The 12611-nt window shown below is 44.0% G+C and overlaps 1 protein-coding gene across 2 annotated transcripts in view; it reads left to right on the forward strand.

The window, feature by feature from the left end:
- upb1 (ureidopropionase, beta) overlaps positions 1-12611 on the forward strand; it is a 159016-nt gene that overhangs the window by 10553 nt on the left and 135852 nt on the right. For both annotated transcript variants that reach the window (XM_078553794.1, XM_078553795.1), the window contains exon 2: positions 5356-5527. In XM_078553794.1, coding sequence (XP_078409920.1) covers positions 5356-5527 — 172 coding nt within the window. The remainder of the gene's footprint in view (positions 1-5355; positions 5528-12611) is intronic.

A 12611-nucleotide genomic window follows, 5' to 3' on the forward strand; every position in this document is an offset into this window, starting at 1 on the left:
AACACAGCATGAGATAGTGAGTGTGTCACATGAGTGAGCTAACTAGCTGCCTGGACTGGAAACAATAGTGGATGATCTACTAGTCTATGGATGTGGAGACACAATGGAAGAAGCCACAGTTGACCACGATCAGAATTTAATATGACTGCTAGAGAGAGCTCACCAAACGATCCTGAAACAGAACAACAAACAATTTTTAAAAATTAATTCACGGGATGTGGTCTTCTCTGGCTGGGCCAGCATTTATTGTTCATCCCTAGTTGCCCTTGAGAAGGTGGTGGTGAGCTGCCTTCTTGAACCGCTGCAGTCCATGTGGTGTAGGAACACCCACAGTGCTGTTAGGGAGGGAGTTCCAGGATTTTGACCCAGCGACAATGAAGGAATGGTGATATATTTCTAAGTCAGGATGGTGAAACTGAAGATGCCTGAATTCAAGTACACAGGTCATGTACTGTCAGCAAAAGGTCTTTACCTGGATCATGACAAGGTGAGAGCTGTAGCAGCGATGCAGTGACAATAGATATGAAAGAAGTGCAATGATTTGTTGGATTCGTGAACTATTCGGCAAAATTTTTGCCTAATTTGTTGTCAGGGTATGAACCATTACGTAAGTTCACTTCCAAGGATGTGCAGTGGTATTGGGGAACAGAATAAGAAGCAGCGTTCACTAAAATTAAACAACTAGTGATAACAACACCAGTGCTCAAGTACCATGACATCAATGATGAAGTCACCTTGTAGTGTGATGCCAGTGAGACAGGTCTTGGAGCAACCCTAATGCAACAAGGACAACCAGTTGTATTTGCATGAACAGCATTAATGCAAATTGAACAATGCTATGCTCAGATTGAGACAGAGTGCCTGGCCATTTTTTTTACTTGTGAGCATTTTCATCAATACTTGCCTGGGGCTGATAAAGTAACAGTGGAGTCTGACCACGAGCCACTTTAAAGCATTTTTCTCAAACCGCTATCTGCTTCAAAACATCTGCAAAGAATGTCACCTAGTTTTCAAAGATATCATCCGGATGTGACATACAAGCAAGGAAAACCGATGTACATCGCTGACATGCTGTCGAGAGAAGCACTCCCTATGAAGAAAATTGGGGATTGCTACAGCAGAATGTGAAATCTTCCAGATTCAACGTGAAGCAGCAGCTTGATATGCTCTGGAAGTTATCAACCCAGCAGAGACATTGAATCTGACAGATGAGCACCTTGCTCAAATCAAGCAAAATACCCAAAAAGATGCGACTCTCCAGGTGCTGCAATAAGTAGTGATGAAAGCATGGACTGAGAGCATCAAGGACACATTTGTGGTCAGAAGAGTGTATTGGGCATACCAAGATGAATTGACAGCCCAAGATGACATCTTGTACAAAGGAAATAGAGTCATCATCCCTAGTGGGATGAGAGGAGAGATGCTGAAGTGCATCCATCAAGGTATTGAATTGAGTCTGAGAAAGGCAAGAGAAGTGCTCTACTGGCCAAACATGAGCAATGAAATTAAAGACCACGTTGGCTAGTGCGGTGCTTGTAACAAGTACCAAGCTAAACAAGCTAGAGAACCGTTGGTGATGCATTACATCCCAGACAGACCGTGGATGAAGCTGGGAGTAGACCTCTTCATTTTAGAGGAACCGATTGGCGTGTCACTGTAAACTACTATTCTGACGATTGGGAGTTAGACCAGCTGAGTTCAACGACGACAGGAGAAGAAAAATTGAATGCCTGAAAGCACACTTCAGTCATTACGGCATTCCAGACATTGTGATGAGTGACAATGGCCCTCAGTTCACAAGTGAAGAATTCAGCTGCTTCACAAAGGATTGGGAAATTCAACACTATACATCATCTCTGTACTATCCCCAGTCGAATGGAAAGACTGAGGCGGCAGTGAAAATCTCCAACAGAATCATCAAGAAATTGAGCAAATGTAGCACAGATGTATACAAGGCAATCCTCGAGTGGAGAAACACACCGACTGAAGGCATGGAAAGTAGTCCAGTCCAAAGACTAATGTCACGCTGCACTCAAACTACTCTTCTAATAGCAAAAAAGCTACTGAAACCAGAAGTAGTAACAGGTGTGAGTGACAAAATCAAGGTGAAATGGCAGAAAGCCAAATTTCACTTTGACAAGACGCCAAACCATTCCAAGAATTGAGCATTGGAGAGCTAGCCAGGGTACAAACCTTCAACGCTCTCAACAGGAGTCAGCCCACGTGGCAAATTGGGACATGAGAAGAGCAGTTGTCACCTCGATCATACGCAGTGGAAATGAACGACCAAATATACCGGCACAGCCGTAGGCACCCACGAACGACTAGCGAAGTTATTCGTTCACTGCAGTCGGCCAATCAGGAAGATGGGATCTCACCATCTACACAGAGTACAGAATGACCATCACTCCCAGACGCCTAACGTAACCCAACATCGGAAATGGAACAACAATTATCATGGCAACAAGAAGTGCCACGGGAACAATACTCCCTGGAAGAGGGAACATCGCCCAGACAAACAGCCAAGGACAATGCGCACGCATACCTTTAAGAGACCTGCGTGATTTAATGACTATGTATGCAATGCAGTTGCAGAGACTAACGAGGATAACAAACAGTTTGTTAGTGCATGAGAACAGTTGTGGTATAGTGGGTAACTTGGGCAACTCACAGTTACATGTGACATTGCATGCAAATTTGTCTGATTGTTATGGAAAAGGGGATATTTGGGTTTTAAAATGCAATCATTACGAAGTGTCCTACCTGGCTTGCCATAGTCATGTGACCTCTGCTGTGTGTGAATGTCTGGGGGCTGCCATGATGGAAGAACAGGTTTCCAACAAATCCCAACGTGAACACAATGGCCTGAGTAACATTTAATTTTGTCTGTTTCCTGGCTGCGCCCAGTCAGGTTGAGAGACCGCTGGCTGTCTGGTGGGTAGGCCTGCGGTACTAGACTGCAACAGGGGACTGGAGAGAAGCTATGGAAGATGGCAGGGTAGGGTGCAGGAGGTGGAGGAAGCCAGAATCTGGAATCCATTAATATTGGGGAGACTGGGGCTGGTAGAAGATCAAGAGGGCTTGTTTGGGGAGTGGTGAAGGAACATTGATCATTGTGTTAGTTGTGGGGGGTGGTGGTGGTGGGGTGGGGGGGGTTGTTGGTGAAGCTGGTATATCGGATCCAGCAAGTGGAAAGGCACTTCCCTCTGACATCCAGCGGTCTTCGCCTCCCTTCATCAGCCAGCTTTCCCAAGATCTGGAAAGCCGGACCACTCGGGTTAAATTTAAAATGATGATTATATAGATTCATTGTAATATTTCAAATGCCAGTCCAGCTCCTGGGAGTCTGTCGATGGCCCACCCCCTGTCCCACCTCTGTCAAAATCAGGAGTGGGTGAGTTGGAGGTAGAATTCAGATTTTTAACATTTCTAACGCCCCACCCCAATCCTAACCTTACCGTTTGACAGGTTAAACCTTATCCCAGGGACTTGAAAGTGACAATATGTTTAAGAACCTTGGAGAGAATAAGAAGGTTGGAGATGGGATGAGAGCTTGCAAGGTCGAGTGGTTAAAGCTGCTTTTGTTTCAGGAGTGGGTGGCTTTGAAAGGGAGGGAGGGGGACAATAGAAATTGAGAATAAATTGACAAATAGGAAGCATTTACAATCTTAGCGAGCTCAGGGAAGAGAAGTTGAACACCAGAACATAAGAAATAGGAGCAGGAGTAGACCACACTGCCTGTTGAGCCTGCTTCACCATTCAATACGATCATGGCTGATCTTGGGTTTCAACTCCATTTGCCACTCACTCCCCATATCCCTTAATTCCTTTAAGCACCAAAAATCCGTCTATCCCAGCCTTAAATGTATTCAACGATGGAGCATCCACAACCCTCTGGGGTCAAGAATTCCAAAGATTTACAACCCTTGAAAAGTAATATCTCCTCATCTCAGTCCGAAATAATCGGTCCCTTATCCTGAGACTGTGCCCCCGTGTTTTAGATTCCCCAACCAGCGGAAACAATCTCTCAGCTTCCACCCTATCAAACCCCTTCAGAATTTTGTAGGTTTCAATGAGATTGACTCTCAACCTTCTAAACTCTAAAGAATATAAGGCCAATTTACTCAGCCTCTCATCAATCCCTCGCCCCAAGAACCAATTTAGTGAACTTTTGCTGTACCACCTCCAATGCAAGTATACCCTGTCTTAAACGTGGAGACCAAAACTGCATACAGGACTCCAGATGTTGCCTCACCAAAATTTCCTGTATAGTTGGGTGATGAGCAGTTAAGTAAGAATGAGGCTCAAGGGATCAAGAGGAGGAGGTCTCATGGGGAAGATGACCAGGGGAGGCAACAGAAACTGAGGGAGTTGGGGGTGAGGATGGGTGAAGTGGGTGTTGGGGAGAGAGCAGGTTTGACATGTTTGGAAAGTGTGGGGATTGGGAAACACCAGAGGCAACATAACAGTGTGGATCTTAATGAGAAAGAAGTTCATGAGCTCCTTGTATTTTTTTTTGAAGATGAGGGTGGAAGGGAGAAAAGGTTTTAGGAGAAGTTTGACGGTAAAGACACGGTGAAGTTCCCTATTCTTTCCAGTGTCATCCTGGAATGGTACGAGTTTTGACTAAGGAGTGAGTCTCGAGTGAGCTTGATGTGGTCCAGCCAGATCTAGTCAGGGTGATTAAACTGGGTGTGAGCGAGAGAGAGGCTGCTTGATAACTCTTGTGGTTGAGAAGTGAAGACGAGGGCCATACTGGGCGAGCAACCAGGCTGGCAGAGACTGAAGGGGCATCAAAGGTGATCGGGGAAGATCAGCAGCTGCAGAAAGATCATGATGAATGGAGGGCAAAAGAATCTCAGAGTAACGTCCACAAATCAATGTTCAAAGTTACAATGGTACCTCCTAATATACAGCGTCTGGCTACTACAGATAGACTAAAAGGATAACTCCTCTCACATTTACCTTGTTATTCTGGTTACAGTTTGAAGTCAAAGCAACCAGTCCCATCTGCATCCACCTTGTCATTCATTTATCAGACCCCATGAGCACCATGTAAGATGCTAATCCAGCCCTGCCTGTTCTCCAATAGGCACATATCCATCAACTTCTTATCCTAGCTCTCCGAAACAGGAAATCAATCTGCTGTTGCCACAACTGAGATTGACTAACCCTTGACACATGAGGCAATTTATTGTTGCAATTGAATCATCAAAGCTTTGATTTTTATTTTCTTCACCCATGGCATCTATCTTTCAGAAACTAAGATTTTGGGAAGACACAGTAATATAAATAAAAGCCAGACTTCCAGATTGTCAGAGATTTATTATAAATGTTGATTTGGTTCTTTTTCAGAAAGTTGGATTTGCCGAAGTCTGCTGTGGAAGCATCCCTGGAAAAGGATTTTCAGCTGAAGGCTTTTGGGTTTGAGGCCTCTCCCGAGCAGCTCCGTCAGCCTCGAGTAGTCCGAGTGGGACTTATCCAGAACAAGATTCTCCTGCCTACTGATTCCCCTGTGTCTGAGCAGGTGTGGAGAATGTGTGGCTGTACTTCAATGTTTAAATTAAAACCAATACTTGTGAATGTCATAGGAATGTAGAATTGCATAGAATTTAGACAGGAAGCAGGCCCAAGCAGTCTATCCTGATGTTTCTCTCAGTCTATCAACATATCCTTCTATTCCTTTCTTGCCTGTGTATTTATCTAGCTTCCTTCTAAATGCATCTATTTTATTCACCTCAACCACTCCATGTGAGCTCCACTTCCCAACCACTCAATAGATGAAGGCGTTTCTCCTGATTGGATTCATTAGTGACTATCTTACATTTATGGCCCCTAGTTTTGGACTCCCCAAAAGCAGAAATATTTTCTCTGTATCTACTCTATCAAACTCTTTCATAATTTTAAAGACCTCTATTGTATCACCCCTCGGCCTTCTCTTTTCCATAGAAAAGAGCCCTAGCTCGTTTAGTCTTTCCTGATGGTCATAACCTCTCATTTCTGTATCATCCTTGAAAATCTTCTTTTTGCATCCTCTCCAGTGCCTCCATATTATTTTGGTAAAATGGGCCAGGATATTTTGTTTGGTGGAGTTTCCTATCCTGCCATCTGAGGAGTCAGTGGCGAACACATCCCTGCCCATACTGGCTGCCCTACAGCCATTTCACGCTCTAATGAGTGTTAATTGGCTGGAGACGGGATTTCCGCCCCTCAAGGTTCAGAGGAGGTTCACTAGATTGATTCCAGAGATGCGGGATTGTCTTATGAGGAGAGATTGAGCAGTTTAGGCCCATACTCGCTAGAGTTTAGAAGGATGAGAGGAGAACTAATTGAGGTATATAAGACGCTAAAGGGGATAGACAAAGTAGACGTGGAGCGGATGTTTCCCCTTCTGGGGCATTCTAGAATGAGAGGCCATAGTTTTAAGCTAAGGGGTGGTAGATTTAAATCAGAGATGAGGAGGAATTACTTTTCTCAAAAGGTCATGAATTTGTGGAGTTCACTACCTCAGAGTTCAGTGGATGCCAGGACGCTGAATAAATTTAAGGAGGAGATAGACAGATTTTTAATTAGTAACGGGTTGAAAGGTTATGGGGAGAGGGCGGAAAATTGGAGTTGAGGCGGGAATGAGATCAGCCATGATCGTAATGAAGGCGGGGCAGGCTCAAGGGGCTGAATTGCCTCCTCCTGCTCCTAGTTCTTATGTTCAATCGGGAGGAAGTCCTGACTCAGAGCTGCCAACCAATCTGATTTTTTTTTCTTTATTCCTGCATGGGGTGTGGTGTTGCTGGCAAGACCAGCATTTATTTGCCTATTCCTAATTACCCTAGAACTGAGTGGCTTGTTTGGCCATTTCAGAGGGCAGTTAAGAATCAACCACATTGCTGTGAGTATGGAGTCACATGTAGGCCAGGCCAGGTATGGATGGCAGATTTCCTTCCCTAAAGGACATTAGTGAACCAGATGGGTTTTTATTTTTAAAAAATCAGTAGTTTAATGGTCACTATTACTGAGACTAGCTTCCAATTCCAGATTCTTTTAATTTCACCAGCTGCCCTGGTGGGATTTGAACCTGCGCATTAGCCTGGGCTTCTGGCTTACTAGTCGAGTGACATTACCATTACGCCACCGTTTCCCTTAAATTGCCTGGCAGCTCTCTAGTCCCAGAAGTTGCAATGGATAACACTGGGACTACAAGCAGTCCCCAGAGCCTAAGGCCCGGGGGGGGGGTCTAGGACCAGGTAAGTTTTGGGGGGTCTTGAGCAGGGCGATTTGGAGTGTTGGTGGAGACATGGGGGAGAGGGAGCCCCACGCAGGGTTAAGACCTTTTGTTGAGGGGGGTGGGTGGGGTGCCTGATATTAAGGAGGCTGCGGATGGAGGTGCCCTCCCTACACCCACTTCCCAACCGAAGCCTGAACAGGATTAATTTTCAGGCTTCCCCCAGCCCCTGAATGCCTCCCAGTCAGAACACATAAGTAAACTACTTAACAACATCTCCCTTATAGATTTTTAACCATAAAAATCCAGTAATATTACCCAAGCCAAAATCTGCTGCTATTTTAATGAAGTATACCACATGACTTCTCACTCTCTTCCACTCTGCTGTGGAAATCCAAAGGAAGCTCAGAAACAGACTGCTTTCTGGAAACAAAGACTTTTCTGGCTTGAAACTGGATGGCTGCTTCAAATTCCCACAACTTTTCTCAGCACAGAGCTGGTCTCAGAACATCTCCACCACACGGCCAACACAACTCAACTAAACATCTCCCTTAAATGTTTTCTTTCCCCTTTCATCCTAGACTCCATTGCCCTAAGCACCTCTTTGAACTCAACTTTTCAAAAATATAATCTTTCATGTCTTCCTATTCCCTCCACTTTTGGGCCAGATAAAATTCAATAACCTTCCTTTGTTTACTTATGAAATCTTTGTAAATTGTAGAAGTCCCTTAAACTCCCTTTGAAACTTAGCAGCTGAAAAGTCAAGTCCTTATCTATCACCTAATGCAAATTTTAAAACTCAACCTATTTACTTGTATTCCAACTTCACCATAGCCTCTCATTACAAATGCATGAACATACGAGCAAGGAGCAGGAGTAGGCCATTCAGCCCCTAGAGCCTGCTCTGCCATTTAATGAGATCGTGGCTGATCTGATAGTAACCTGAAATCTGCATCCCACCTACCGCTGATGACCTATCACCTCTTTGTTTGCCAAGAATCTATCCACCTTTGCCTTAAAAATATTCAAAGATGCTGCTTCCACCACCTTTTCAGGAGAGAGTTCCAAAGATTTACGACCCTTTGACTGAAAAAAATTCGCCTCATCTCTGTTTTAAATGGGCGAGCCCTTATTTTTAAACAGTGACCCCTAGTTCTAGATTCTCCCACAAGTGGAAACATCCTCTCCACATCCACCCGGTCAAGACCCTTCAAGATCTTCTATGTTTCAGTCAAGTCGCCTCTTACTCTTCTAAACTCCAGCGGACACAAGCCTAGCCTGTCCAACCTTTCCTCATAAGACAACACACCCATTCCAGGTATTAGTCTGGTAAGCCTTCTCTGAACTGCTTCCAACGTAGTTACTTCCTTAAGTAAGGTGACCAATACTGTACACAGTACTCCAAATGTGGTCTCTCAAAATGCCCCGTGTAACTGAAGCATAACCTCCCTACTTTTGTATTCAATTCCCCTTGAAATAAATAATAACATTCTATTAGCTTTCCTAATTACTTGCTGTACCTGCATACTAGCCTTTTGTGATTTATGCACTAGGACGCTCAGATCCCTCTGAATCTCAGAGTTCTGCAACCTCTCACCATTTAGATAAAATGATTCTCTTTTATTCTTCCTGCCAAAATGGACAATTTCACAATTTCCCACATTATACACCATTTGCCAGAAATTTGCCCACTCACTTAATCTATCTATATCTTTTTGTAGCCTCCTTATGCCCTCTTCACAACTTACTTTCCTACCTATCTTTGTGTCATCAGCAAACTTGGCAACCATCCCTTCAATCACTTCACCCAAGTCATTTATATAAATTGTAAACAGTTGAGGTCCCAGCACTGATCCCTGTGGCACACCACTCGTTACACCTTGCCAACCTGAAAAAGACCCATTTATGCCTACTCGGTTTCCTGTCAGCCAGCTAATCTTCTATCCATGCCAACATCATGAGCTTTTATTTTCCGCAATAACCTTTGATGTGGCACTTTCTCAAATATCTTCTGGAAATCTAAGTACAGTACATCCACCGGTTCCCCTTTATCCACAGCACGTTACTTCCTCAAAGAACTCCAATAAGTTGGTTATACATGATTTCCCTTTCACAAAACCATGTTGATAACCTTGAGCTTATCCAAGTGCCCTGCCAAAGCTTTTTTAATAAAAGCTTGTAACATTTTCTAATACCTTTTACCTTTCATCTCTCTGCTCCCACGGACAAGCTGTCTTTACTAACCTTCCCCCAGTTTAATTACTCATGGACACACACAGCCTTCTTTACAGAATACCACCATATTCCCAAAAATATTAAAAAAGATAACATCCATCTTCACACTTGCTGTCATTTTTGAATGTTTCTTTAACCTGCAATGCTATTTTTAATGATCTGTGAATCTGTAATGTATGATAAAAATAGAGTGTAATAATGGGAAATATGCTAAATAATTTAATAACTTTATTTAACAGCTGGAAAATTAATTTTTTTCCAGTTCTAACAGTTGTGCTTGGGGTTTAAGATTCAGGTGCAGCAATTGACTGATTGTCAGTAATCCATCTAGTGGCTCCAGGGAGATAGTAAATTGCAAGAATGAAATTCAAATGGTTGATAAACATCAGCAGAATAGGGAGATTGAATTATTAGATCATATGCACTGACAGAATGGCTGTTTGTTATAACAGTCAGTTTTTAAAGTCAACTTGCTGTAATGGCAGATGCAACAGGATAATTGGTGATAGTGAGAGTAGGCACTATTATGGGATGAAACAAAAAGCAGAAAATGCTGGAAAAGCTCAGCAGGTCGAGCAGCATCTGTGGAGAAAGAAACAGAGTTAATGTTTGGAAGGTCATACGGACTCGAAACATTAACTCTGTTTCTCTCTCCACAGATGCTGCTAGACCTGCTGAGTTTTTCCAGCATTTTCTGCTTTTTGTTTCAGATTTCCATCATCCACTGCATTTTGCTTTTATACTATTAGGGGATGAGTGGACTGCACCATGATTTAATAACTTGCATTTATATAATTCCTTTAATGTAATAAAATGTCCCAAGGTACTTCACAGGAGTGTTAATCAGATAGAGGTGGAGATACTGCGACAGGTTTAACGGAGCGTCTTAAAGGAGGAGATTTGATATTCATGGAGGGTCAGGACAGGGTAGTTAGGAGAAACTGTTCCCATTGGTGAAAGGATCAAGAATGAGAGGGCACAGATTTAAAGTAATTGCTAAAAGTAGCAAAACTGACACGAGGAAAAATGTTTTCACACAGCTAGGGTCTGGAATGCACTGCCTTAGAGTGTGGTGGAGACAGGTTCAACTGAAGCATTCAAAAGGGAATTAGACAATCATCTGAAAAAGGAAAATGTGCAGAGTGACAGGGAGAAGGCAGGAGAATGGAAGTAAGTGAGTTGCTCACTCGGAGAGCAGGTGCAGACACGATGGGCTGAAAGGCCTCCTTCTGCGCTGTAACAATTCTGTGAGTGTGAACACTTTATTTGTGGGAACATGATTGGCACATGAATTGAAAGTGCTTTGGTAGAGTAAACAGAGGGAGTGTTTTCACTTGGGGAAGAGCATGACTAGAGGCCATTGATATGGAATTTAACCCTGAAAATTGAGAGGTGGTACACTTTGGAAGGAGTAATTTGACAAGGAAGTATTCAATGAATGGCATGACACTAGGAAGTTCTGAGAAACAAAGGGACCTTGGCGTGTGTGTCCATAGATCTCTGAAGGCAGAGGGGCATGTTAATGGGGTGGTGAAAAAGGCATATGGGACACATGCCTTTATCAATCGAGGCATAGATTACAAAAGTGGGGAGATCATGCTGGAGTTGTATAGAACCTTGGTGAGGCCACAGCTGAGGCACTGTGTGCAGTTCTGGTCACCACATTATAGGAAGGATGTGATTGCACTGGAGGGGGTGCAGAGGAGATTCACCAGGATGTTGCCTGGGATGAAACATTTAAGTTATGAAGAGAGGTTGGATAGGCTTGGGTTGTTTTCATTGAAGCAGAGAAGACTGAGGGGCGAACTGATTGAGGTGTACAAGATTGAGGGGCATGGACAGGGATGTGCTGCTGAGGCTTTATAAGGCTCTGGTCAGACCATATTCAGAATATTGTGAGCAATTTTGGGCCCCCTATCTCAGGTAGGATGTGCTGGCCCTGGAGAGGGTCCAGAGGAGGTTCACAAGAACGATCCCAGGAATGAAAGGCTTAACATATGAGGAACGTTTGAGGACTCTGGGTCTATACTTGATGGAGTTTATAAGGATGAGGGAGGATCTGATTGAAACTTACAGAATACTGAAAGGCCTGGATAGAGTGGACGTGGGGAAGATGTTTCCATTAGTAGGAGAGACTAGGACCCGAGGGCACAGCCTCAGAGTAAAGGGAAGACCTTTTAGAACAGAGATGAGGAGAAACTTCTTTAGCCAGAGAGTGGTGAATCTATGGAATTCATTGCCACAGAAGGCTGTGAAGGCCAGGTCATTGAGTGTATTTAAGACCGAGATAGATAGGTTCTTGATTGGTAAGGGGATCAAAGGTTACGGGGAGAAGGCGGAAGAATGGGGTTGAGAAACTTATCAGCCATGATTGACTGGCGGAGCAGACTCGATGGGCCGAATGGCCTAATTTCTGCTCCTATGTCTTATGGTCTTATGGACAGGGTGGATAGGGAGCAGCTGTTCCCCATAATTGAAGGGTCAGTCACAAGGGGACATAAGTTCAACGTGAGGGGCAGGAGGTTTAGGGGGGTGTGAGGAAAAACTTTTTTACCCAGGGTATGGTGATGGCCTGGAATGCGCTGCCTGGGAGGGTGGTGGAGGCGGGTTGCCTCACATCCTTTTAAAAAGTACCTGGATGAGCACTTGGCACGTCATAACATTCAAGGCTATGGGCCAAGTGCTGGTAAATGGGATTAGGTAGGTAGGTCAAGTGTTTCTCATGTGTTGGTGCAGACTCGATGGGCCAAAGGGCCTTTTCTGCACTGTGTGATTCTGTGATATAAGGTAGTCACCAAGAAATCCAATAGGAAATTCAGAAGAAAGTTCATTATCCAGAGAGTGGTAAGAATGTGGACCTCACTACCACAGGGACTGATTGAGGTGAATGTTACAGAGAAGAACATGAGAAATAGGAGCAAGAGTGGGCCACAGGGCCATTTGAGGCTGCCCCACCATTCAATAAGATCATGGCTGATCTGATTGTGGCCTTAACTCCACTTTCCTGTCTATCCCCCATAACCCCTGACTTTCTTGTTGGTCAAAAATCTGTTTAACTCAGGCTTGAACATATTCAGTGACCCAGCCTCCACTGCTCTCTGGGGAACACAATTCCAAAAACTAATGACCCTCTGAGAGAAGAAATTCATCCCCATTA

This window comes from Cetorhinus maximus, chromosome 12 (genome assembly GCF_964194155.1).
Source record: "Cetorhinus maximus chromosome 12, sCetMax3.hap1.1, whole genome shotgun sequence".
In the NCBI taxonomy this organism is placed as follows: Eukaryota; Metazoa; Chordata; class Chondrichthyes; order Lamniformes; family Cetorhinidae; genus Cetorhinus; species Cetorhinus maximus.